The following is a 27,748-nucleotide window of genomic DNA, read 5'->3' on the forward strand; positions in this document are numbered from 1 at the left end:
AGGATGTGTAAATTAATCCACTAATCCCTCTGCTGTCTTTTAATTACAGTGAGGACAACAGGTCATCAGCTTGCACTTTGCAGTTTTTAATTGCTCTTGTTCTCTTTTTGTGAGAGGCAGCAGTGGGTTTATTTAATCATATTATGAGTGCAGTATTTTCTCTACACATTCTGTAATTTCATAACAGAGAAATGTTTCAAACAAACATCTATAAAAGACTGCAAAGTGAAAAAAAAAAATCAATTTTGAGTGACTTTTTAAAAAGTAGATGAGATCAGCAATCATTTTTGTGGATTGATTTTTTTTTAACTGAACCCAGAATGAGGTTTTGTAACGCTTTGTTTCCTTCAGAAGGCACAAACAAAAATGACTTCTGCTGTGTGTGAGAACTATCCACTATCCCACAGGTAGGCTGCGGCAGTTGAACAAGTGGAGATTTCACAGTCCCAGTCCTGCTGTAAGCTGATATGAATGGAAAAGGCTTTGGGGCTGCAGACTGGTCTCAAGGCAGAGGAGGAGAGGGGACATATTTAATTTAACATTTAGGCTCACCTCAGCAGACACATAAAGGCACATATGACGGGGGAGAAAAAAAACAAGCCAATTATTTATAACAAAAAACATGGTCCTATCAGATAATGCTAAATGGAAACAGAAGACAGTTTTTGTTGTTGCTTTATTTCTTTATAGAATGCAGAGTTCAATCAGTGGATGTTTATATTGAACAGTGTCAGCATTTAAAACCATTAAACCACAAAAAAAAAAAAAGAAAAACATGGATGAGTGAGTGTTAATGCTGTTGATCTGCTACACACATCAAAGTAATTGACTTTTAATACAACCAGTTACACCTTCTGTTGACAATCATGTTGATGACTAAACTTATGAGCAGGCTGCTACAACCTAGCTGTTCTCCTGCAGGAATCATTTTAACATCCCATGGGCTTATTCAGTCCTTTTAGGGGCCAATCACATTGCGCCTTTAATAGAGATGCGCCATGCAGTCTCCGAGTCTCTCTGATCTTAACTCTGGCTGGACAACTGTGGAGCTGCAGCGCAACCACATGCATGCGCAAATGCGACACGGCTCGCACTTGAAGACTAGTGGAAATCAGCAGCAGGGAAACTTTTTGGGATAAATGTGTTTTTTCTGAGTACTACTGTTTCAAATCTGCCGAATGCGTTCATTAGAGATGAATATAAGAAACATAAATGGGACAACAAAAATCGCGAGAACTTGAATCGCTCCAGTTGTGTGCACGGTTGAGTTTTGCCAACTTTGTGTAGCGCTGTAAACCCATCCGATCTGTGTCAGTCCGTGCGGGCGCAGCAGCAGCAGCAGAGCAGGCTGGATGTGGCAGGAGACGGGTCATTGAGCTGCAGCGAGCCGGGTGCGAGTTTCCCCCAGAACCCTAACTCTCTCCAATGTTACCGGACAGGATGATGATCATTGGACTTCTGCTCAATGTTTTCTCTCATGGTAAGGACATTTCTCATCTCTCACAGCAGGTCTCTGTGTTTTAGGTGTAGAGGATAACCCACCGTGCATGTATGCTGTTGAGATTTTATAATTTAGTCTGTTAAATCTGCTGGTGTAAAGCTCAGAGTGTGTGTTTCCTTTTGGAAAATATTTTGTTTTCCAGTATCAGGAACTTTGGAAAAAGATGCATGTTTGGCAGAGATTTTCCTGCATCTGTCTGCTGGAGAGCAACAATTATAGCTTATAACAAAGCCCCCATCCCAAATGCACACGATGACACTGGATTTCAGTTATTCAGTTATTTCATATTTTACTCCATATTATTTAGACTCCCCACACTCTGATAATGAGTAAATCATACAGTGGTAACTTTTTTGTAAATTTACTAGGGACAGTTTTTTTTAGAAGAAAAAAAAGGAATAAAGTTGGAAAGATTGAGTGTCTAAAATAACAAATGAGAACACTATTCTAGGCTTGAGTGAAACTTTCAAGTCAACCCTCAAAATGATATTAAACAGGTCCAACCATAAAATCAGGTTCATTCATTATCTAAGAGCAGCCTTACATTTTACATCTGGATGACATCATACGCTCAGGTCTGTTCTTTCTGCCCTGGATGGCTTCCAAAGAGAGCTGTTCATCTCCCAAATATTGATTAGACTGTCCCAGATCATGGAAATATCACGCATGAAATTTTAACTAAATGGTGTTCTCCTTTATGCGAAAGCTTTTCGGTTACAACATCTGTAAATCAGTGACATTTTACATGAAATGTGCATTAGAATTTGATAGGATAGATTAAATATGACAGCAAAAAATGTAACTTGTCGGACTTCATGACTTCATGGCAGTAACATAACTGACCAGTTTGCAGTTTTAGTGTTTTATATAATATATAATTTTAGGCACTTTTATTGATCAAATGGACAAAAGCGGGAGAAAGAAGGTGCAGTAGCTGTCTGTGATATATTAAATAAATTTTTATTTATGTGCTCCTCTTCTGCCACATCCACACATACAGTACCAGTCAAAAGTTTGGACACACTTTGTCATTCAAGTGAATGGGAAGGTGTGTCCAAACTTTTGACTGGGACTGTATAAAGCTTTGCAAAATGAGTTATAATCATTGAAATCGATAACTTGACTGTGGCTGGGTAAGAAATCTTCCAGTGGATCTTTGGTTATTGATATTGAATTATGTCATTTTTGGTCACAAGTTTTTTTCTAAAAGGAGCGGAAATGTTTTATCAGTATTTGAATGTGATGGCAGGTCATGTGTCCTGATCCACTGTTAACACAGACAACATGAAATAGTCTTCATATAAAACACAGCTTCTCTAATGGCTTCAGCTGGAGTGCTCTCTTCACTGCAGCACCACACGCAAATACTGTAATTGTTCTGATTTTTTTCAGTGTGCTTGTAGTACGGCAGGGGAGGGGGTGGGGGGGCTTCAGCATTCAGGAAAATTCAGATAATGTCAGGTAAGGCTGCCCATTAGAGATTAGTATCATAAAATGATAAATGCTTTCTTCTGAATGTCAAACCTTTCAGGCAGCTGGTATATCATCCTGTGTGTCAAGCCCACCTGTCAGGCATTTGTGGAAACACACCAAGCAAAGCAGTGCTATTTAATTGAGATCTGAGTCATTACAAATGCAAATTACAGTAGATAAAGTGCCATGCCATTATACCTAATTGCAAAAGAAATTATTGGATTTAGATTTTGTTAACTGACACCATTAAAGAAAACTTCAGCAGAAGTGGAAAAGTGAAATCTGTACAGAACTCCCTAGACTTTAGTCTGGTTTTCAATAAATCATTGTAAAGCTGCTTGTCAGTCTACTAGAAATGTAGTCTGTTAAGGCCTATAGAGCTGTTTTGTATAAACAGCTCCTGTATACTGGATTTCTATTTCATGCAATGTTATTTTGACCTTGTAATATATCTGACCTTGTACAACTCACCTTAACAATGTCACTGTAACAGTGGGAGCAGCTATAGATGTAGCCTTTCTAAAATGTCTGTCACCGCTGACAATCCACAGGGCTCTGGGCTAAAACTCCTCACTGCAGGACTTCATACTTTGCATCAAACTACATAAGGAAAGAGATTTATAAGCTGTTATTTCATCCGATATGTGCCACTGATTTGACCTAATACTCAAATTACATATCAGTTATTCTCTACCACCTATGTTTTATTGTTTGCATGCATTGTTGCATTCATCTGTTTCCAAATGAATAACAGTGCAGCGGAAAGACATCTCACAAATAATGCATGAGATCACTATGAATGGCCATACTGTACCTTTGACAGATAAATCAATGGAAAGCTAGCTGAATGACATTAAACCCTACTTTGACCCTTTGCTGCAAGGCCTTTGTGGATTATTCCTAAAGTCCCAGAACAGACCGCAACTGGTGATTGAGTGTTGCTATTTTGGTACTTCATTTAGTGGACGTGATTGAGCCGTAACATGAGTGTCATAAATTTCTTAGAGCTCATTTCAGGCTGAGGAAAGTTACACAGGTCTTAGGTGGATTCTGCATCTGCATGCTTGAGCTGTTTCTATTCAGGGTTTGACTATTTGATATACACGCTGAGGGGTTTGCATGCCCTGACCTCCTGTGCTCAGGTTTATTCAAGCCTTGGCTTCTTTATCTTCCCCACTGTGCGATGGACTCTTCTCTTTTCATTCTCTTTGTGCTGAGGCATTGTCTTTATACACTGTGTTCCTGTAATTCAGTTTCGTTGAGGACGACAGCACACAAAGATTAAATTGGCAACATGCCCATTGGACATTAGATAAAAAAAACAAAATGTACTGTCTGAATATGCAATTATTTCAAATATTTGATGTTTTACTTTAAAGAAATCATTTTAATTAAAATTCTCTTAAACATCAAAATCTGCATTTCTGAATGACACATAGGCTACTCAATTCACTGTGAAGCTGCTCTGCAAAGGCAATACTCACTTTGCTTAATGTTAATTTGTTACATTTATATCAATGTGTCATTTCCAGTTATACTTCACATGTTTGTGTGTGCTCTGCATCTTGATTGACATGCACACACTTGATGGCACCAACCATGTTTGCAAAAATCTACGGCCCAATGGAAACCGTCCTTGTTGGTTCGATATGTGTGTCACTTTCTTGCCAAGAAATGATTTGGCACATCGTAATTTAGGACTGCACCAGGCAGCAGAAGGCAGAAGCCTGAAATATTTACATAGCTCCAGACACCCTGACTGGTTGATGCGGCACCTGATGCAAGTATGCATTTTACCTGGAGTACAGAGGAAGGATGTAGCCTGCGTGATGTGGCTGCACAATCCAGCGCCACAGCTCATTAAACAGGGCCATTATCCATGTACTGGATGCACTGGGCAGCTGTTGATTCAGAACATGAAATGATGATTCTTGTACATAATATAGAGTTGTTAGCTTTAGTGATGCCTTAATATTGGATATTTGGAGCCTTACTACATGCATTCAGAATGCTAAACAAGCTGTATGAAGATGTATTTGGAACTAGTTCTTACTCATCTCAGTTGTTTTGGGAAAAGCTACTCTGCTTATTCTTTTTGGGTGGTCCCATCTCTGTTGTAAGCCACAATAATGAGAATGGTCACCCCTTGAGTTATTTATTCCTCACTGCTGTGCATCTTGTTGAAAGCTGCACATAACTCCAGGGCTGGAGTTGTCTCTGTGGGGTGTGTGCCTAAAAACTGATTAAAGCAAGTGTAACTGTGCTGTGCTTTTCAGAGTCTTAGTCACACAGAGATACACTCTTGTTAGCTTGTACAAATTGAGGAGTAAACAAAGGTGTAATTTACTCACGCTTGCAATGCAATTCCTAGCAATTTTGGGCTCAGGGTACAGTATGTGAAACTTTGTTACAACTATAACTTTTTGGAAAGAAGTTAGCAGGGCACTTGCCTCAGCCGATGTATGATTAAATTAAATTGCAGCTTTTTGTGAAGACAGGGTATTTTTACAGGGGGAATAAAAGAACTCAAGGTGTTCTTTGAAGTGGACTTTCTATTTGTCTTCTGCTTGTTATTGTGTGTGACTGTATGTGTGTTCTTCACTGACATGTTCTTGCCGCCATCAGTGTGGTTCTGATGTGATTGTGTGAGGAAAGCCACAGTAGCCGCCAGTGAAAAGATGTGGGATGGACACAGTATGGAGAAATTTTGGATGATTTGGCCAAAATTGGAGGCAGAGAATTTGAAGAGAATAATGAAATCCAGCAGGCACAGTATTCTGGGGGGATTCAGGAGAAAGGAGTTGTAAAGATGAGGGATCATAACGCACAGAAAAATGGAAAAAAAACTTTTAAGTGTAATACAAGTTATTATGAAAAGGGAGTGCAGATTAACTTGTTTACTCAACAATAATTGTTTGGAGGTATTGGGAAGCTGTTTTGTACAATAAATGGCTGCAGTGTAGGTTATCTGTTCATGTGAAAATTAACTTTGAATGCTTGGAAATCAACAATACCAAATGCATCTGTTGTGTATTGACAGCCTAAGTTTATCCCTTTTGAGATACGGTCACATCCACCTTGTGTTACGTACATATGTTTTCCTCTGACCTGAGTTTGCAACAAAATACATGCCCATGTCAAATTCTCGCTGGTCTCATGTTTCCTCATTATTAGTTGTTTTACCAAATAGTAGAATGAGTATACAACAAAACTGGTGATGAGGTAATGCACTCTCGTGTTGTATTTGTTATTTTTGGTAGAAAGTCTGAGTTTAACGAGTTCTTCGCAGGTGTACAGTGTGAGGCTAGCTGGGCAACTGCGCAAGCTAGCTACTGCAGTGTAGACAAGATAGCACCAGAATGGAGGACAGTGCTGCTGTGGCGAAAAGAGGAATCTCCGCAGTGGAAAAGAGACTTAATAAAATTAGAAGGAAAGGATTGTGTCAGGACCACAAAATAACATAAGGGCAGTAAGTCAAAGGCTGCCCGAGAGGCACAACAGCTGCATAAGTTGCCCTTTGAGTCCAAAAACAAGGCAGCAGCTGGCAAGCCGTGCTACCATTGTGGGAAAACAGGGCACCAGGCATAAGAGTGTTGGTGTAAGGACTTAGACTGCAGAAACTGTGTGAAGAAACGTGCCTGTAAAAATAAAAAGACCCAGACATACAAACAGCACACTGAGATGAAGTGACTTCCACAGAAACATGTGAATAAGATGGAGCATGAACAGGACAAGCAGAGTGACTGTTAGTCTGATGATGAAGATACAGTGCAGGTTTTATCTGTTATGGACAATGATGATGGATACTCGGTACTCAATACTGGTATCAGAAGCTGTTTACAAGGAGAAGATGCAGCACCTTACTCTTCGAGTGACCAAGTTGAAATTAAGGACCTACACTGGTGAGGCTACTCCAGTGTTAGGAGTTGTGGATGTGACAGTGGAACACAAGAAGCAGAAAAAGATTCTTCCACTGTATATCATTCAAGGAAACCATTCAGCTCTGCTAGGCTGCAGGTGACTGGTAAAGCTCAGACTGAACTGGCAAGAAGTGTTCCTGGTTAATGATGGAGACACGGCCCCCTACAGGAGATCTTGAAGAAGCACTCCAGAGTTTTTGATGGAGAACTTGGCAGCATGAAGGATATCATGATTAAGTAGTATTGGAACCAATGAGCACAAGTGGGACTACATTGGCTACACCGATTGTTCCAGTCATAAAAGGATGGGGCTTCAAGAATCTGTGGTGATTTAAGTCACTGTGACTGTAGAGCAGTATCTATTATCCTTCATTACCCCTCTTTTCAGGTCGACAGAAGAAACTGTCGACCATAGTGACACAGAAAGGTCTGTACAGGTACTGGAGGCTCCCTTTTGGCATTACCTTTGCTCTAGCACTTTTCAGCAAAAGGCAAAGGACCAGATTTTGAGTGGGCTACCTCGGGTTCAGTTCTACCAGGATGACCTGCTTATCACAGGACCAGATGAGCAGTTGCACTTAAGGAACCTGGATGCGATACTACAAAGGCTGGGGGAATATGGTCTGAGAGCCCGGAAAGACAAGTGTGAGTTTTTTTTAACCTTCTGTCAAGTACCTGGGACACATAATTGACAGCACTAGACTCTACAAGGCACCATCAAAGGTGAAGACTATTGTGGAGGCTCCATCCCCGAGGAATGTGAGTCAGTTGAGATCATTCCTTGGCCTGTTGACATACTATGCAAAATTCATGCTACTGATGGACCATCATCCTCTCATTGCTATCTTTGGTCCTCATATTGGCATCCTGTTGTTTGTGATTGGTCGTAGGCAGCAATGGGCTCTGTTATTGTCCGCCCACCAGTATGACATCAAGTATAGGAAGGTGGACCGGCACATGAATGCTGACAGGCTCTCAAGGCTCCCATTGACTGTTGCACACACTGAGCGAACACAAGCTGAGACCTTCTACTTCAAGGAAGAGACTTCAGTAACTTCGACTCATGAAAAAACACACACACACACACTGACCCAGTCATGTCTGAGGTTATGGACATCGTCACTTGTGGGAGGAGAGGACAGATGACCCTGAGCTTGAAGCCTTACCTGGTGAGATTAAATAAGGAACTGTAAATTATGAAAAGATATTCCAATAGAGTCCCAGAATATAAATATAGACCTGGAAATGTGCATGATACTTCCCCTTTAATGTCTCTTAAGAGAAACTTATGGTGCCATGTTTTTAATCCAGCCTTGCTGTGTGAAATAAAGGCATTTTAATTATTAGAATGAGATGGGGTCACTCATTTGGAGATTTTTTGTTTATTTTTAGGCTTGGACCTAATCTACTAGTTGCTAATGTTAACAAAGACCTCCCTTTCAGTAGCCATCTGCTCTGTCCAATGTTTATATATTTTTTTAATTTAGTGGCTTGAATCAAAATTAAAATAGGCATTCTGGCAGGGAAATCATCATTACTTTTGACTTACAAACATGTGCTCTATTGTGCTTCAGTTTACTTGCTGCCATGTTTTCCAGTATGGTCAATTAGTGCATCTACTTTCACATTAATTCTACAATAATTGGGATACTATATCCCATTTACACAAACCAGGATAAAATTATATCCAGCAAAACTCAAATATTTTAGTCATCATCGGTCAATTCTGGTCTACACAGACACAGAACCAAAGTCACCAGATGCAAAAGAAGACCATAGCAGACTTTTATGTGGAATATTAATGTGCATGTAAATACACTGTATGTACAGCCCAGTTAGGACTTCACTGGTTTTACTGCAGGTGAGGTGAATGAGTGCAAAGACAAGTCACAGGAAAGTATATCCAGTCTCATTTTTGCCTCCTTGAGCCTGTGACTTCCTTCCAAGAAGTCCCTTCTGTTACGATCCCCAAACACACTTCACATCAGAGTCACACTCTCCTGCCACGGTCTCCTCTCACATGAAATTACTACACAACAATCTGGACGCACTGCTGCCCATCCCACACGTTTGAAAGGACGGAAGAGAAATTCGCCAAACTGATCCACTCCCTGTGAACGTTGGTGTGCGGCTTTGCCATTTATGGTGTTAACCTTCCTCAGCTTTGCCTCACATATTCTATTAATCAACCCAGTGAGAAATCAATAAAGTGTATTACGGCTCACATATCACAGTAATTCATCTCCTGTTCAGTTTTCTTTCCTTTCTTTTTTTTCTTCTTTAAAAACACACTGCTCACTTAGACCAACCATTCCCTTAACCCATTTCACAGGTTTCTATGGATCATGGTTGTGGACCGTCTGGTTATGGATCTCAGGTTTCCATGGATCATGGTTGTAGACTGCCTGCTGCCGTGGTCCTGCTTGATGTGGCATGGGGCCTGCTATTATTACTATCAGTCATATTTCTATTGTTATTATTTTTATTGTTATTATTGCTGTTGCTGTGCTTCTCTGTGTCTCTCTCTCCCCTTTCTCCCTCCCTCTCTCTCTCTCAACCCAACTGGTTGAGGCAGATGGCCGCCCACCTAGAGCCCGGTTCTGCTTGAGGTGTCTTCCCATTAAAGGGGAGTTTTTCCTTGCCGCTGTCACAAGTGCTTGCTCATGTAGGAATGTTGGGTCTCTGTGAATTAAAGAGCAGAGTCTAGACCTGCTCTATGTGAAAAGTGCACTGAGATAAAGTCTGTTGTGGTTTGGTGCTATATTAAAAAAAATTGACTTGACTTGACTTGACTTAACCCAGACTTTTACTTTAACAATTTGTTGCACCTCAAACAGATTGGTGTGAGCACATTGTCTCTTAATCATCATGACATTATATAATGTTCAAGTTATTAAAATAATTATGACCTGTCTACTGGACAAGATTTAACAGAGCTGCTTGGCATTTTATAGGTTTTGGTTATTTGTGTGTGTGTGCGTGCGTGTGTGTGTGTGTGTGTGTGTGTGTGTGTGTGTGTGTGTGTGTGTGTGTGTGTGAGAGAGAGAGAGAGAGAGAGAGAGAGAGAGTACGCACAAAGGAAGTCTCTGAAAATAAAATTGCTGATAGTCTCTCTTTATCAGTGGTAAGCCTGAGGGAGCAAACACTGAGAAGGAATAATGAATAAACTGTTCACTGCCCAAACAGGAGATTACATGAAGCCTGTTTAAACTGCAGCTAAACACAGTGGGATTCAATGCTTTAATGTAATTATCAAGGTATCATGATACATAGATAAGCAGACAGACATGTAATCATCACTTTTATACACCTTGGGGAGCTGCGACTGTGAATATGACTCATTGCCCTGTGTGTTACTAGTGTTTTTTCCCACCTCTCCTTTTGGAGTCACTGCAGTATCCTTGGCAGGTTTCCTGCAGCGGCGATGAAGCGTAGCCTCTGTTTATGATATGTCTCACGCCAAAGTGAGATGTGGACCTCATGTGGCGTCTGAGATTGCAAAATATGCAGCAGCAGAATTGGATTGCAGCCGCGCTTTGTGCCGCCAGTCAGCAGGAGCTTAATCGAAGTGTGTGACCGATCTAACACAATGCTGTGTGTGTTTGTATATGAGCTTGTGTGATGTGTATGTTAATGTGCTGAAGCATAAGTACATGTGAGGATGAAATAGGTACGGATATTTGTTAATGGACATGAATTCAGTTCAAACATTTACTCCATTTCCAACTCCAGTTGGACAAAATAATTTTTTAAAATGTTTGTCCACCTACTCCTTAAAAATGACAGGATATAATAAATTAATGAGACAAAGCGGAAAACGTGTGTGTATATTGCCTACCAAGCTATTTTCTTTCTCAGTCTGGAATCACTGTGTAAAAAGTATAATTTGTGGCGACAATTATGTGTCACATTTGAGAAAATTAATTTCCTGAAATGCTCCATCAAAATGCATTTTTATGAAGAGGGCTTTCACTTTCTTTCTTTCATCTCCCTCAAGCTGCTACTGGCCTTCCAGCATTATGTTTTTATGGGGCAACAATCAGTATTATGAGATGATTTGTAGTCTTTCCACTTCTAGTTATTCTGGAGAGAACACTGCCAATCAAAACACCCTTAATGCTTAATTACTATGGACCAACATGACATGTTTTTCTACTGAGAGAAATGTCATTGCTGATATGCAACACATTTGTACTCATAACGTAAAGATATTAATCCTTTTCAAGACATATACAGCAGATATAATTCTACAATACCTTCAAGCAGCATAGTTTGTAGGTGTAACGTGCTGATTCATCTATCAGATAAAAATGTTGTGTCTGAGGGAATGTCAGTGAAAACATCCTCATAATGGACATTTGAGTTGAATCCAGACAGAGGCTCAAGCTGAAAACAAAATTGGAAACAAACTGGTTGGTTTGGTAGGAAATAATTGCTAAATTGGTTACATGTAGAGACAGTGTCTGCCATTGGTATAAGACTTGTTCTAAATGAAAGGGACCTTGTTGCAAAAGGTTTTGCTTCCAGCTGTTCATGTGTCCTTCTACAATGATATCAGAAGTGCTTTTGTACAAGTTAGTTTGTGTTTATGCCAGTATGGCATGAATAAGATGAGAAACTCAACGTGCAGAGACTTGAAGAAACTCCACATTTTCTTGAGAAATCTAATCCATTACAGTGAACATCAAGTGTAGTACTTGCAGGAAGTACTTCCAGGAAGACTAGGCATCCGACACTTGAGAGTTGGCTGTCGAGAAGCATCCTTTTTGATGCAGGAAACTACCAAATTCACTTTCCACAACATCCTTATTTATTCATCTTTTAGGTTTTATTTTTCTGACCAGCTAAATTCAATTCAATTCAATTCAATAATCTTTATTGTCCCTGGAGGGAAATTCTGGTGCAGTATGAAAAAACAAGGGAGAAACATTCTGTGCATACAAAAACAACAAAAACACTGTCAACAACAAGTAACAAGAAACATACTGTACAGACGGCAACAACAAAAACACTGTCAACAACAAGTAACAAGAAACATACTGTACAGACGGCAACAACAAAAACACTGTCAAGAACAAGTAATGGCAAACATCAGGTTTACAAGGTGCTGTGAGTAAAAAAGTGTAAGTAGTGCAATGTACAAAGTGCAACACTATGAGGTGGACTATAATTAATGGTTAATGGCAGCAATTGCCTTAGGAATTGCTCCACACAGTACACTGAAACTCTCAGTAGTTCAAACTACAAAAGAAAAAATGATGGTGCATTAATAAAAAGGCAAAGGTGCAAGAGTTCGTACTTGGTCAACAAGGAGCCCAAATGAGAAGATGACGACACAATTCTGATGATTATAATCATAACATAATCCTATAGTGTTGTTAAATTATCCAGGAGACTCCTGTGTTTTTATGGTTTCCCCCACGTTGCTTCTCTATTACACTTGTGTCCTTTCAATTTAATCTTCCTTATTGGATATTATAGTAACCTGCTGTGCAGTGGAAGGACTGAATGGTGGTATCATAAACCCACCTACTTAGCACAATACACTAACACACATATTGGTGGTAATGTTGACAACCAGCAGCTTTGTCCACTAACAGTATCCACCTCTCCTTTAGGAAGCGTGCCAGTGTCTGCGTCCCTAGACTGTCTGGTGGCGGAGCAGGGCTGCATCCAGGAGCAGTCCTGCATGGTCCTCTACCGACTGCTGGAGTACTGCGCAGCTGAGGAGGCGGTGTCACCCCTCGGCCCAGACGCCCGTTTGGAGTGCCTAGAGGCCCAGAATTCCTTGCAACGTTATCGCCCCCTTCAAGTTTGCAAGTGTCAGCGTGGCTCTCGCAGGGAGGAACACTGCCTCAGGGTGTACTGGACAGTGAGATTTGCAGGTGGGTTGAAGCATTGGCATCTGTGTGTGTGCATGCATGTATGTGTGTGTGTGTGTGTGTGTGTGTATGCGTGTGGGGTGCTTTTTGAGTTCTCACCTGCATAAGCAATGTAATAATGCTTTTCACTACTATTTTAGCATACGATGAGTATGAAGTGTCCCCATATGAAGAACTGAAGTTAAATTTGGTGAGAAACATTGAGATGTCACGTATGGCCTCCATCATGGCAGGTACCACTACAAATACTTAAAAGTTTGCCACAAAAATAACTGTATGTCACAATTTTTATTTCCTGAAATACATACCTCTGTTTTCCTCCTACAACTCCCAGCTTCGTCTCTTTCTGTGGATGGTCAAAACCAGTGTCTGAAGGCGGCCCAGGACTGTGGCCTGTATGAGAAATGTGGCTCCCTGCGGTCAGAATATGTTGTAGCCTGCACCAAGCGAGCAACAGTCTCTGACAACAGCTGTAACCGTCAGAAATGCCACAAAGCTCTACGGCGTTTCCTGGAGCGCGTGCCAGAGGAGTACAGCTTCGCATTGCTCTTCTGCCCCTGCTCTGATACTCTGTGTGGGGAGCGCCGGAGGAAAACGATCGTCCCATCGTGTTCCTATGAGGAGAATGTGAGAGGGGAGGAGAAAGTGGGCAAGCCCAACTGCCTCAACCTGCAGAATTACTGCTCAAGAGACGAGCTGTGTAGGTAAGAAGGTTGTTTGGGTGTATTGATGCAGTACATCAAGTGCCCTTGATAAGGGTCTTTCAGTATAGAACAACACAGAACAAAATAAATGCAACAGTAAAGGCACACTGTCGAGTTTTTGACCACTAGTGGCACCATGGAGCAGTGTTTTGATGAGCGGGTACCAGTTTTGTTTTTGGCACACATGCATATGTACGGCCATTAGCATGTTAGCTATGTTATACACATCTCAGCTAACTGAAGAGGTCAGTAAATCTGTAGTGCACGCATACGTATACTATTATATCTGTTGGTTTTACACTATTCTAGTGATCACCACAATGATAGAAACACGCTAAGAAACATAGCAATGTACCAGAACATTTATTGTAGTGGAATAAAAGCAGGTGACAATTCTTTCGGACCACAAAAACTCAAGAAGGATTATTTTTTTTAGACAAAAAATAGGAATGGAGGGCTCAAAGTAGTTTGCATTAAATGGTGATAATCTATATATTTTATAATTACAATGTATCAAATGATGATGTCGAATGCGAGAAGGATCACTGGTGGTGCTGAACCTAGAGAGGATTATCACCTGACAATGCAGCTCTCTTTGCTTTATGGAGCTTTATAATGATTTTCAGCTCATTGTTTAACCGTCTGGTTGCAACTTCGCTGTTTTGGTTCAAAAACAAGCACTCAAATGACACACACTATAATCGCTATTGCTGCTGACATATATAGACAATGATTTAATACAGTCTGAGAGCGGCAGAGCGCTAGGTGCTACGACATGATACGCTCCAATAAAGGGACAAATACATAGGCTCAGCATTAAAGCATAGTTCATAATAACACAACAGCTTCACCAGAACATGATAAGAGCAATGCACAGACACAGTATATAATAATAAATAAATGTGTCTTACCTTCATGTAGTTACCAAGCTTCGAAGGGGTTTGCTTTTCTCCTCAACTTTGTAAATCACATTGTCAGAGTCCAGCTTCATTAGGATCTATTTCTCCGTCACCATCAGCATAAGTGCCTCCAAATTGTGCTGTGACATTCTGCTCCTGAAGTGATGCTTGATAAACTTCACTGTGGAGGAACTTCTTTCACATGCCACTTGTGTGCAGGAGAGGGTCAAAAAAAATTTGTAGGCCAAGCCTATTGTGTGATACACATAAACAAGTAAACAAGTTCAACTGCTTCAGGAGCAAATAGCAGCACAGTGCACAGTTCTTGCATGTTGCACATCTTTTGCTCACTGGATCAATATCTTCTTGATATATCTCCATCTGACTGTTCTCTTCCTCCCTCTCTGAGGCAACAGGCTGTGACAGTCTGATTGTGTATTCATTCAGTGGAGACCTTTTCAGAGTGTCCCAGTTTGTGGTGAGGTTTGACAACTCAGACTTTAAATTCAACTGTTGCATCTTCATCAAATGTAAGTAGGCTTTAACTTACACTATGTCCTGAAGTGCATTTCGGGGGTAATCCATTGGCTTTTGTCATTGGGAAATTATGAGGATCCAGTCACGATTGATCAGCATAAAGTTTCCCATGCTGCAGGAACCGACGACGCACACATTCCAGTGCTGTATTGAGAATTATGTTGTGGACATAAGTCCTATAGGCTGCCAATGAGTCTGTAGATGTGTCCTCTGCATCACCAGACTCCCCTGACATAGTGTTTCTTTTCCTGATGTGTTTTGCTGGCAATGCGGCCTGCACTTCCATTTAAATTCCTCACTTTGAAATATTTTGTTTACCCATTTCATAAAATTGTCTGCAGCTTCTTTCATGGTGTCAGTAAGTCTCTGACAAAGGCAAAGTCAGTGTTAAATTGCACAGGAACACCTGTGCAGTCAAAAATGTCTCGTACTTTAAAAGTGACTCTGCGAAGGTGTGTGCTTTTAGATGCACAGGTGGTTTAAAGTGAGAACTATCTTGAATCTTGAACAATGTCTCAACGAGGGCCACATACAAAACATTGTCTGGCTGGGTGAATGATCTGAATATCTTCTTCAGTGCAGCATCCTTGAAAGACCATCTTGTTTCACCTATTAGTGAAATCCTTCGGTGTTGGGGGTTCCCACTGACACCTTCCTAAACATTCATTTGCTGATATGAGTCACAAATAAACACTGCAATGTCATTAACCAACCCAAATAATGATGCTGTTGCTATCACGACACCTGTAGTTTCAGCCATAACCAGATTGAGAACATGGGCATAGCACCACACATGAACTTGGCTTGGGGCTTCCTTCGACAGCCATGCAGAGATCCCCCTGTATTGTCCCTGCAAATTTGTGGCCCCATCTGTTGAGTTTCCAATGCACTTCTTCACATCAATTTTGCAAGAGTTCAAAGTCTGTTTAAGCAGTTTTAGAAAGTCTTCCCCTGCTAATGATTCTCATTTGACAACTGCCAGTAGCTTCTCGTGAATGCTGTAGCAGACTACAACACTGCAATAATATTTTGATGTTATGTCTTGTGTTGTATTGATTTGTACTGAATACATTCCAGCCTGGATGACATCAGAAGAAACACTCTCTTTGATTAGCTGCCGGATAGACTCCACAACTGAATTCACAGTTATTTTGGATATTAATGTCACTAATGAACCTCTTCCCTTGCCCGCCTTGCTTTTCTCAAAGCACTCCTGTACATGCTGCTCTAAACAACTGTCACAAGTATTTCCAAAAAGTTCCCATGATGATCAACCGACATGTCAGCTAATGAGTATGCAGCCTCAGATTTATTACCATGTGAGTGGACACTTGCCTATCAGTTTTGCTGTGTTTAACAAACACTCTAGAACTTGTTGCCTCTTGTGCACTTGTTCTTGACGGGCTGACATTTGATTTGAATCAAGCAAACTTTCGATGTCTGCTTGGCTTACCCATGAAAAGTATGTCATTACACATTCCATATGAGTAACAGTTTTTTCATGCTCATTTAGCCTCTGATGTAAGTGCCTCCAATTGTTACATCTGTCAATGAAGGGATTTGTCTTAGTCTTTTTACAAAATGCCAGGCATTCTGCACAAATTAAAGAATGATTCTCAGCACAATAGCTGACCCATTTATGTTGTGATCCATCTTTGCGGCAAAATGCCTTCTTGATTGGTTTGTCAGCCGAATAATGTGGGTGAAACTTGAAAAACAATTCCAGTGTGTTGGAATTTGGGCGCCTGAATAATTCGTATTGAGCATCCTCTGAAGCCACACTTGCACCTGCTGCTCCGCTATCCCCTCATGCTTCAGTTGCCTCCGGCTCCGGTAATCCACTTTTCAAGGCTATTTGTTGTTTATCGTCAGTTTCTGCCACAAGTCCAGTGCTCAAGTTTGATTCTTCAGCCTCTTCCTCTTGTTTGTTTCCCTCGTTGTCTTGTTTGTCTCCCTGGTCTGGCTCTGCGACAAGTTTAATGTCTAAGTCATTGCCCCAGCTAATGTTAGCGCTGCTAGCTAAAGCAGCACTGTTGGTGACCCTAGCTACACTTCCGCAGGTGTAGCACATTTTTCACTCTCAGTCAACAGAGCTTTCTTTGGTTTTTCTCTCTTTTTCTCTGCCCCCTCCCCCATTTGGTCATTTGGTGCCTCAATTCATTTTCTTTTAGCCTGTTGTAAATTTCATACCAGCTCAATTGCCGGTTTCTGCCCTCAACTGACCTCTCCACTAGCTACATCGAGGGGATCATTGAAGAATGTGTTCATTAAAGGGTGCAATGGGGCCAATTTCAAATGTTTTGGGCTGCATCCATAAAATAACTTTTTGAATCAAAATTATCAAAGACAAAATTATTATTTATTATTATTATTATTTTTATCAATGCAATGATCCGTTCTGAGCAGCTCAAGCAGCCCATAGTTGGGTGGGCCTTCTGGCATTTGCCCATTTCCAGATGGCCAATCCGTCACTGTTGGTAACAGATTTAAAACAAAACAAAAGAGAGGAGCTCTAACTACAGTTGACATGAGGTTCTTCTGTTCTGCATGCATGGCTACCATGTGTTTCCTCTTAAGAGTGTGGGAAAAGCACAGAAACACTCACCACCTTTGTGTAGTGTCTTCAGTTTCAGCCCAAGATACACAGTATTACACACTCATTGAAAAGTGTTCCAAAGATTTTGCTCCCCTCAAGTATGTTAACGGAGTGGACAAAATATTAGGAACAACATTTGATATAATGCACTCCAGTACACCGCCACCACCCACTACGTCCTCAATAATAAACATAAAGTAGAATTATCACCTTTCTGACAATGTCAACAAAAACTTAAAAACATTTAAGCTTTGTGAATGTAGGATTTATTATTTTATTTTATTATTTATTATTAAGCTGTTGTATTGGATTGCATTAGATTGCAAAGGTGTACCTAATGAAGTAGCCAGTGACTGCTTTTGATTACTTATGAAATGTCTGAGTGATTCAGCTATAAATTACAAGTAACATTGGTTTCGACTGTGTGTGCACGTTTCATAGATTAATTGTGGACATCGTGAACATTGGGCAACCTCTAAGATACTGTTGGCACTGAGGATATTATTCACACCATCAATACTAATCATTTTAAACAAGTAAAATTGTTTTGAAAAAACTGCTAGGATTACAATGCAATACTACTATTACAATTAAAATTTTGCATACCACAGAAGAAAATTTTTGATTAGGTTCCCAAAGACACCGCCATATTTGGCGCAATCATCCACTCCCATGGTTTCTCATACCACTGTTATGCTGACTATACCCAGCTCTTCCTGACGTTCCCGCCGGAAAACTACACAGTCTCGGCTTGGATCTCGTCATGCCTTGCTGATATATCGGCATGGATGAAAGAATGCCACCTTCAACTCAATTTCTCTAAGACCGAGCTCCTTGTCATCCAAGCCAGTCCCTCTATACAACAAAACATCAGCATCCAGCTCGAATCAACCCAACTCAACCCAACTGTCAGTTTGCCCTATACAACATCAGGAAGATCAGACCCTACTTGTCTGAGCATGCAGCACAACTCCTGGTACAGACTCGTAATATCACGCATTGACTACTGCAACTCCTTACTGGCAGGCCTCCCCGCATGTACGGTCAAACCTCTGTAGATGATCCAGAATGCAGCGGCATGGTCTTCAACCAGCCCAAAACAACACATGTCACCCCGCTGTTGATATCCCTCCACTGGCTCCCAGTTGCTGCCCGCATCAAATTCAAAACCCTGACACTCGCTCACAAAACAGCAACTAAAACAGCTTCTTGCCCACCTGAACTCCCTCATTCAGGTCTACGCTCCTTCCTGCTCACTATGCTCTGCCAATGAAAGGCACCTGGTACACCACAACAGGGCCCTAGCCCAACAGTTGCTAGCTAGACTCTTCTCCTCTGTAGTTCCCCGGTGGTGGAACAAGTTACCAAACTCTGTTCGATCTGCAGAGTCCCTTTCAATTAAAAAGAGACTAAAGACCCAGCTCTTTCGTAAACACCTCTGCACTTGATGGACTGAAGGTAGAGAAAAAAACACAAATGCAAAAAAAAATCTGCTTCTATGCACTCTATGCGTTGCCTCTGTGCACTGTCTGTTGGCATCTACGTCCTGTTGGACTCAAATGTAGCTTTATGGCACTTACTCGTGTTGTTCTCTCCTGACTAGATCCCTACTTGTGTTGTATCAGCTCTCAGATGTATGTTGCTTTGGATAAAAGCATCTGCTAAATTAAATTGTAAATTGTAGGTGGGTGGTGTGGGCGACTGTGGCTGCCCAGGAGGGCCACCATTACTGGCTTTAAAAACTAAGAGCAGGAAAACAACTGCCATTTTTAATACAACATATGGTTTTAATACAAGTGCATAGCTATCTCTTTCTCTGTTTTTTGTTTTGTGCTCTTGTAGTATCTTCCGGTTTGTGTTGTTTTTGTTTTAGCTCGATCCCGAATCTGAAAATAAAATTGTTAACACTTTAAAATGCACACTCTCCTCCCAGTGCTGACACATGAAAAACTGTCTTTACTTCTGTGTTTCTGTATGTGTTTTTGTGTTTGTGCATCAGATCCCGCTTTGCTGATTTCCAACACAACTGCCAGCCTTCCCCTGTGTCTCCCTCTGGCTGTATGCGAGAGAGCAGAGCCATGTGCCTGAAGGCCTACGCTGGACTCATAGGTGAGTTGGAGGAAAAGAAATAGAGACTGAAAGATGGAATAGTTAAAAAAATAGATATAGAGCCACTCAGGGGACTCGTTATTGGAAATCATCAGTAGGTGTCTAAGAGTGATATTTTACTTATATAATTTTTATTTTGTTGCAGAAAATAACTCTACAGAGGTTCATAAATAGTCAACTGCTATAGCTGCTGCACTGGGGATCCAGTAAGCTTTAAAAAAACTTGAATTAAAAATTGCATTTCCAATAGCTCTACAGAAAGATCCAGGTAATATTATTTCCTGTTTCCCACGCTGTATTTTTCAGAAAGTAATTTTGTGTACCTGCAGTTATCAATATCAATAGCTGCAAAACTGGTGACACTGGATCCCCAGGGCAACTAATATTGTTGGTAGGCTGTGTCGCACCTTCCACAGAAGTGTGTTCTGAAAATGAAAATCTTATGGCTAAGTGAAATATTACTTTCAAAGTTTTCAAAGTTGCACTTGTAATATGACTTTTGTCTTCTTTCTATAACCAGGCACCATCATGACTCCCAACTATGTGAGCAACAGCAGCACAGAGGTATCCCAGTGGTGCACATGTGATGGAAGTGGCAACGAATGGCAGGGCTGTCAGCGTATCCTGCACATGTTCAACAACAATATATGTCTGCGTGAGTAAAGAGTCATGTGGCAGACTGTACAATGCACGTACAGGGCTGCTTGTACTTAGCAAGTCACAAAGACAAATATGTCAAAGGTCCAAAACTTGAGATGAACGTATGTAAATATGCTACCTGCAAGTCAAATGCCAGGGCTTCAACCTGCTCTGAACACTTCATTTGCAAAGTTACCTCTACTTCCTCCTTGTGATGATGTCAGATTTTAACGTAGCCTTTGTTGCTAAGGCTGTTGTTAAAAGTCTGCCAAGGGGCAGCTTCTGGAAGCTAACCAATCAGAACAGAGTGGGCTTATCGGGAGGAGAGCCTTAAAGAGAGAGGAGCTAAAACGGCCTGTTTCGGACAGAGGCTGAACCGAGGGTCATGAAGTATAAGATAAATAAAGACTTTTTTTGAACTGTAAATCCTGCATAGATATTCCAGTATAGCCACAGAATAAAAATATAGATCAGTAAATGTGCATGATACGTCCCCTTTAACTTTCTAGATCTTTAAACTACAGCAAAGATGAGGGTGCGTCTAGTGTCACGCAACCATGATTATAATATATATACTGTGTATATGAAACAAATATGAATATGTTAATTGAAAATTAATACAGGAGCTATTTATTATTATTACACTTGGTTGTATTGAAACAAGTATCTAAGAGTTTTAAGTAGAAGCATGAACATTTTATTATTCATACAACTCAATCCAGTAATTTGAGTGACAGAATATTTCCAAACATCTGACACACTGCTCATTTTGATGTCAAGCAGCTCGTCTGCTATTGCTGTCAGTTCCTCCTGTGTCAAGATAATGACAGAGGAAATGTTAGCTTTTTTCTGTCAAACACTAAACTGATCTCGAGATGTGTTTTTTAATGTGCATAATACAGAATTCAAATGTGCCATTATTGATAGAGAGTGCGAACCACTGTACCGTAAAGTTTTCAGATAAATAAATGAACACCAAGAGACATTCTCCCTTGAGTATGGCTTGCTGCCAAATGTGAATGTGGTTTCCAAGTTCTTGTGTAGTCAATGAATCCTTTCTCCAGATCTGATAAACATAAAGTGGCTTCTTGTTGAACTGCTGCCAAACCAGCAGGGGTGTAAAGAGCACCAAAAGATCCTATTCAAGAAGTAAAGTAATTCAGTCACTATAAAATGTACAGTATGTGTTGATATGTACGGTCTTTACCGTGTAAAACTAAAATAATGAGAGTCAGAAGCCTAAATAGAAATACAAGTTAGTTTAAAAGGTAATATTCTGATGATCATTGTCAGCTTTAGCTTGAGCTGTAGCATCTTCTGCTTATAAATTCACAATATTTTAGTGATGCTTCAAGGATGAGTAATGATGTGAACCCAGTGAAGATGGTCCCTGCTGGTTTTCTTTCAGGCGGTGCCATCAGCTCCATGGGAATCTCCGCACCTCCTCCTGTGGAAAACACTCCGGTGCCAGCTTCTCAGCCCTCCACACGCGTCTATAAGGAGAGGGTTCACGTCAGCGTTAACACTCTCCCTGAATTCAACAGCGTAAGAGCTCTCTGCTTCTTCGCTGTCACACCATATGCTAGTGTTAGACATTTTCTACAAGCTGAACTGAAGAAGTGGTTGACTGTATATCAGGTGGTAACACTGAGGTATCACAAGGGACTGCAGCAGTGAGTTGGGCGCAGCAGCTCCCTCAGATTATTTCTCTCCCCTTCCCTCTCATTGTGGTTGAGGATTAACTGTAGGTGTTTACAGCATTAGACTCAACCCTTACTTATAATATTCATGTATGCACACCCATCTGCTCCATATTCCCCATTTTCTCACCATCCTAATCCTCCTCATTCTGCATCTCCTCTTCCCACAATCCTCTATTGCACCAAAACCCTGCCACTGGTGGCCTGCATTTGACACCCAGATATAAAGTTCATTTAAGGATGACGCGTTTCTTAATTATTATGTAGCACTATGAAATCATACTGTAATGCTAGCAAAAAAGTTAAAGTCTCCCGAAAGTGTCCTAGTTTCAAATGTGTTGCACCTCTGACCACATCCAACATCACGATGGATGTGGTTGGTTGTGGTCAAAAGTGTGCTCTGTTGCACCTGTGACCACCCAACAATGACATCAGTGTACTGACACACCCTGGAGTACACTTCTATATCTCTGCAGCAAGCTGAGAAGCAAGATTTTCTTTGCTCTTTAAAAATCACAAAACGGGAAAAATAAATCTCTTTGTCTTTAAAGTCAATTGACTTGTACCTCTTAACTTACTGAAGTACTTGCATTTATCAATGTTAAAAAAGACTAGGTCAAAACTTAGTATATGGTTGGACCATGTATAAAACTCTAGAGGGCTTTTAGTTGGTACGCTGCCTGGTTATCATCAGACATCGCAGCATTTTTAAGATGTTTGTTTTTATGTAAATTTTAGTTTATTTATTTGTATCGCACTTTTCATACAGCAGTTGTAACTCAAGTTACTGTAAATGTAATAAAAACATTAAAAAAACTTAAATACATTGCACCAGATTTTGGGTGTCAGACTATACAGTGCTGTTGTAAGAAGGGTTGAGTTAAGATTTAAGCTATTTTTTTTTATATGTCTTATATATTATTTCACTTACCCACAACCTGAAAAATAGTTTAGATGCAGTAACTATGAAGTTAATCATTAATGCTAAGTGTAAATGACCCCAGTAAATGTGTTTCATGTGTGTAAAGTTTGCATTGATAAATGTATTTGTTACATTGCTTTTATTTTATTTACCATGAACATGGAAATGCTTTATTTTGAAATGACACTAGACCTATGTAATGTGTGGGAAGTGACAGGAAGCTACACTGACGGCGCACAGATCCTCTCTTCTCAAATAGGTGTTATTTGGATAAACTGACCACATATTGGGAATCTAAATGGTTAGTTTCTCACCTGAAAACAAATATTAAAACTTAACAAAGTGACATATTAACAGTCCAACAGTGAAAATGACAGCTTAATCTCCACAGTTGCTGCTTGCTGTTGGTTGGTGCGAAATGCATGCTGGGATACTTAGCTTCGGCGGCCTTCAGCGGACCAATGATGTCACTTTAGTCAGTCAGTCAATCACTCAGTGACTCAAGTATCGATGGGGAGGACTCTTTCCTGCTTATAGTGGAGAGCGTTACTGTATTTACTCTATCTGTACCCCCTCCCCCCCCCCCACACACACACACAGTTTGGTTTGGCCCTTTTTCAGCTGCAAATATGACTTCATGTGGAGTGGCCCTGTGTTTGTATTTATGACAGCATTAAACCTCAGAAACATATTTTGTCAGACATGTTGGCTTTGAGCCGAGTAACTATCAGAGAGTTTTTAGTGCTGACCTTGAAATGGGATTTCTGCCAATACACTGTTATTGTTTTCTTAGCCACAATGATGAAACTAATGGAGATAAAGACGGTCACGGTTATGCTTTAAGGGTCGATGAATGAGTCAAATTCAAAATCTAAGTTACTGGAGGTGTGTTTTTGCCCTTAATTCCTTTAGCGTGCTTACAGTCTAACTACAGTGTGCAGGAGCCTTGCATGCATGATTTCTTTTTATAGTTTCCTCCCAATCAGCATTAAAGTTAGATAATGTATAAGGAATGTAAGTAAGGAATCATTTTGCTCCATTTGCGCTGATTATACCATCTCTTAGTGTTTCATGCACAAGGAGGCCTCTCGGTTTGAGTTTATTTATTTTGCACAAGTTAAAATCAAACAAATACACACTAACAACATGAAAAAAATTGATGTGAAGGAAGAAGAAAAAAACCTAGGAGGCTTATTGATTACTACCTAATACTACCTACTAATAATATATGTACATACTTAAAAGAAAAACAAAGTCACATTATTGACCCCAATCTAAGCAACAACATCTCAGCAACATCTCAGCAACAACATAATTCACAATAATACAAAAATTCAAATATTACCAAAGAAATTAATCAATACTTATATTGACACCATGTCAAAATGACATTATTAGCTTCACAAATTTTGTATTTGTTGCGAGGCTATTGTGAAAAAACAAGTGATGCATACTGGGTGTGATACAGTAGGTCAGTCCTCCCTGTTTCGTCTGTAGCTTTAGGATATTTTCATATGTTGTTTTAAATTCTGTGTTGTATGTTTCTTCAAGTTTACATCCTGAACTCCCCTCCATGCTTCACCTCCTCTGTTAATTGGAAAAATCACTCTTCCCCTACTCTTTCAGATGGAGGACAGCGAGGAAGAGGAGCAGGAGGAAGCAGAAAGCGAGGAATTCAACGTAATCCCGCCGTACTCTGAGAAGGACTCTAACATTGAATCAGGGGCTACAAGGAGTCAGCGGGGAGCAGCTGTCCGAGCAGTACCCATGTTTCCATTAATGCTGCTGCCAACGCTTATCCTGGACTGGGAGTGTTGGAGCTACTGAAGGCTCCGTCTTCCTTCCCATCCTACGCTCACATTTTACACCCGCTACCACTTTCAAATCCATCACAGCCCTCAGAACAAACCACAGAGGACAGCTGCAAAGAAGAAGAAATGGAAAAGCTACTTCTTAACATTTCCTTTTCTTTTTTCATTTTCACAATGTCCCCCTGCCTTTATTTTATGATTCTGTTTCTCCTATCACTGCCTCCTCAAGAGTTAAAAGATATCAGTAGTCTTGCAGTATCTGTCATATCTTCGCTGGAGTCCTCTCCGGTGAAAGGAAGGGAACAACGTGAGCAGATATATGAGTGCATGGGTGAATTGAGAAGTGCTGTCTGGGCAAATACTCTATCTAGAGTCTGCTTCACACTCATAGTACATCCCCTCTTTTAACAAGAAGCACATTGCCCAAGGCCACATTCACCACATGTGCTCCCGAAAACCATAACCAGTCTTCTCTACTGCAACCAAGCCCGAGCATGGCTTTTGATTTCTATTTCATGACTCATGTCACATCCGTTTCTCCTTTGCCCCTTCGGCTCTTCCTCTCCCTCCTTCATAGTATGGTTCAGCAAGTAATCCACTTTACAACAAGCTAATAAGAGACTGCACCACTCTTAAACCGCTTTGTACCATTAAAAATACTTTTTAAAATTGCACCAATTTAAAAAAGTGATAAGACACGTTATCACATTATGCTTGAGAGATCTTACGTCTTTTCAGGCTTCTCACTTTATGCACCAAAAAGCAGAGTGCAGCAGTCATTCTGTTCTGCTTCTTTTGTTAACACGCCACTTAGTGTTATTCCTACCGGGGTGAATGGCTGAGAATTCAACCACGGGCAAAAGCAATGAGATCAAACTCTATTGTAGAAATGAAGAGCGAAGAAAAGCAACATAAGCAATTACAGCACAATTCAAATTGCTCAGCATGCAGGGAAAGTCTGGAGTAAGGCTCAGGGGAGGAAATAGCCAATTTGCTGCTGTCATACCCTCTCACTTTTTTGTCCTTAGGAGATGTGTTTTTAGTGCTCCTTCCCTTCATCATGTGCTTTAAGACGTTGTGAGAGCGAGATGCAGAGATAGGGACGGACACAGGAGGCTGTAAAGCCTGCTGGCTGCTCTGATCATTGAGCAGCACATTGAGCCATTATCTCTGCCTGAAATATCTTTTGCTGATGTTAATGATTTTTTCTCTTATGGCTCATTTTCTTGTGAAATTACGCAGCTGCGAGGACGTAGGTGAAGAGAAGTATAGTGAAGATTTTTTAAAGGGACAAACTTATAATTTTGAGGATGAGTTTGCAGCAATTAGAGGTCTGAGCTCTGTGAGGGAAACTTTCTAACTTTACTGCTTCATGAGGTCTCTGATGACTCAAATGATCATTTGATTGTGGTTATGTGTTCATTTTTATTGAGCAGTGAAATGTGAATATTTCACAAAGCAGTCCACTTACCTGACCGTCTTCAAGCAGATCAGAACAGAACATTTCTAAAGATGTATCACAAAAAAAAAAGGTTTACTGTAGATGTCAAAGGAGCACAGCTCTACATGCTCATCAAATCCCACAGCAGACTGACTATAAATGTTGTTGGTAGTATGTTTTAATGAAGCTTAAATGTCTGAATATCACTTGAGGAGGCAGTATGGCCCCACTAACTTTTTCACCCTCGCTACTGGACTTGTTTACATGATGGGTTACTGACATGAAGACTTAACTTTTGATAAGGACAGACTGTATAAAGGCAGAAACGCACTGGAAGCATATGAGCCGTGCTTTTGCAAATGCAGGTATATATATATATATATATACATATATATATATATATATATATATATATGTCAAACTTGGTTCAGAAGTCAGTGTAGGAGGAAAATGGATGTTGTAAGGTTAGAGGACCTGCAGTGACCATTACCCACTTCAGAGCAAAATGACATCATGCAGGTTTTTCACCGCAGTCTTGTTGAGAGTTCGGCTATAGGAAGCTAAAAAAGTGGATGAGGAAAACGCCGGTTAACAAAGCTCTGAAGTGTGACTGCAAGCGGCATGAAAAAAATAACATGTTTTGAACTTTGGATTGAATATTTGAGTCTTGCTGAACAAACCAACTGGTTTCCAAATACATGAACCGGAACCTGACCACTGCAGAGATGTATTGATAGATAAACATGCTTAAGAAACATAATCCATCTCAGTGTCGTAGTGCAGTATCCGTGATGCTGCTAATTCAAATCTTGTAACTAAAGCATCAAATTGTCAATAATTGCATCCAGTGCGCTCTGGCCTTAATGACTGAATGTGAGTTTACATGTATTTTCACATTTCATTACATCTGTTTATATTTGTAGACTATGTAAACTAAACATTTGCATCAAACATGGCTTGTATTTTGATGAGTTAATGAATTAAAAAAAAAAAAGCTTATTCATCCACAAATCAAATTCTTAAAAAAATATATGTGAATATCGTCAAGTTAGGCAGTTTTTAGATTGTATCTTGATCCATTTGAGAGACTATGTACAGTAATATGTTTCACATGCTAACCTTGTTTTTAAAACATATCAAACATGCCAAATGATTTTGACTATGATGTGTGATAACTGTGTAATTTTGTGACATAGCAGAACAGTGTGCCGGTTTGTTAAAAGAAGAATAAAAAGCCACATTGGCAATTTCCATGTCTAACAGAAAGAAATGCCTTTTAATTACCAAGAAATGACTTCTGTGTGTTGTATGAACTTGTAGCATTTTAACATTTTCTTCTCTTTTCACAAGTGGTCCAGGAGAAGACTAATAAACCAATCCTGATGGGATTGGAAGAAATTTAATGTCAATTTCAGTGCAAATTGGTGTGTTAATCAGTTGAATTTTAAATACATGGTTAAATATATAACTTCAAAGCTATTTGGACTTAAACTTTAATTTACATAAATTACTGAATGGTTCAGAAATTAAACGATAAATCATTGGTTTTTACTCACTCACTGCCACTTTGAATGAACTGAGCCAAGACTCTTGTGTTTATACTTTACTTCTGAC

At 40.2% G+C, this 27,748-nt stretch overlaps 1 protein-coding gene across 1 annotated transcript; it reads left to right on the forward strand.

Moving 5' to 3' along the window:
• Positions 1-930: 930 nt before the first annotated feature.
• Positions 931-27,492, forward strand: LOC122996128 (GDNF family receptor alpha-4-like). Its single transcript, XM_044371693.1, has 8 exons — positions 931-1,480; positions 12,513-12,779; positions 12,917-13,009; positions 13,111-13,480; positions 19,512-19,621; positions 20,142-20,276; positions 21,669-21,805; positions 24,509-27,492. Exons 1-8 carry the CDS (start codon positions 1,426-1,428, stop codon positions 24,707-24,709), a joined length of 1,368 nt encoding a protein of 455 aa, XP_044227628.1. The 5' UTR covers positions 931-1,425; the 3' UTR covers positions 24,710-27,492.
• Positions 27,493-27,748: the final 256 nt, after the last annotated feature.

Source organism: Thunnus albacares, chromosome 13 (assembly GCF_914725855.1).
Source record: "Thunnus albacares chromosome 13, fThuAlb1.1, whole genome shotgun sequence".
Lineage (NCBI taxonomy): Eukaryota > Metazoa > Chordata > Actinopteri > Scombriformes > Scombridae > Thunnus > Thunnus albacares.

Bases quoted from the DNA above. Each gene is read 5' to 3' on its own strand.
- LOC122996128 (XM_044371693.1), top strand. From the start codon at position 1,426: ATGTTACCGGACAGGATGATGATCATTGGACTTCTGCTCAATGTTTTC. The intron at 13,010-13,110 runs GTACCACTACAA...TACAACTCCCAG, and splicing joins TATGGCCTCCATCATGGCAG to CTTCGTCTCTTTCTGTGGAT. The intron at 20,277-21,668 runs GTGAGTAAAGAG...GTTTTCTTTCAG, and splicing joins CAACAACAATATATGTCTGC to GCGGTGCCATCAGCTCCATG.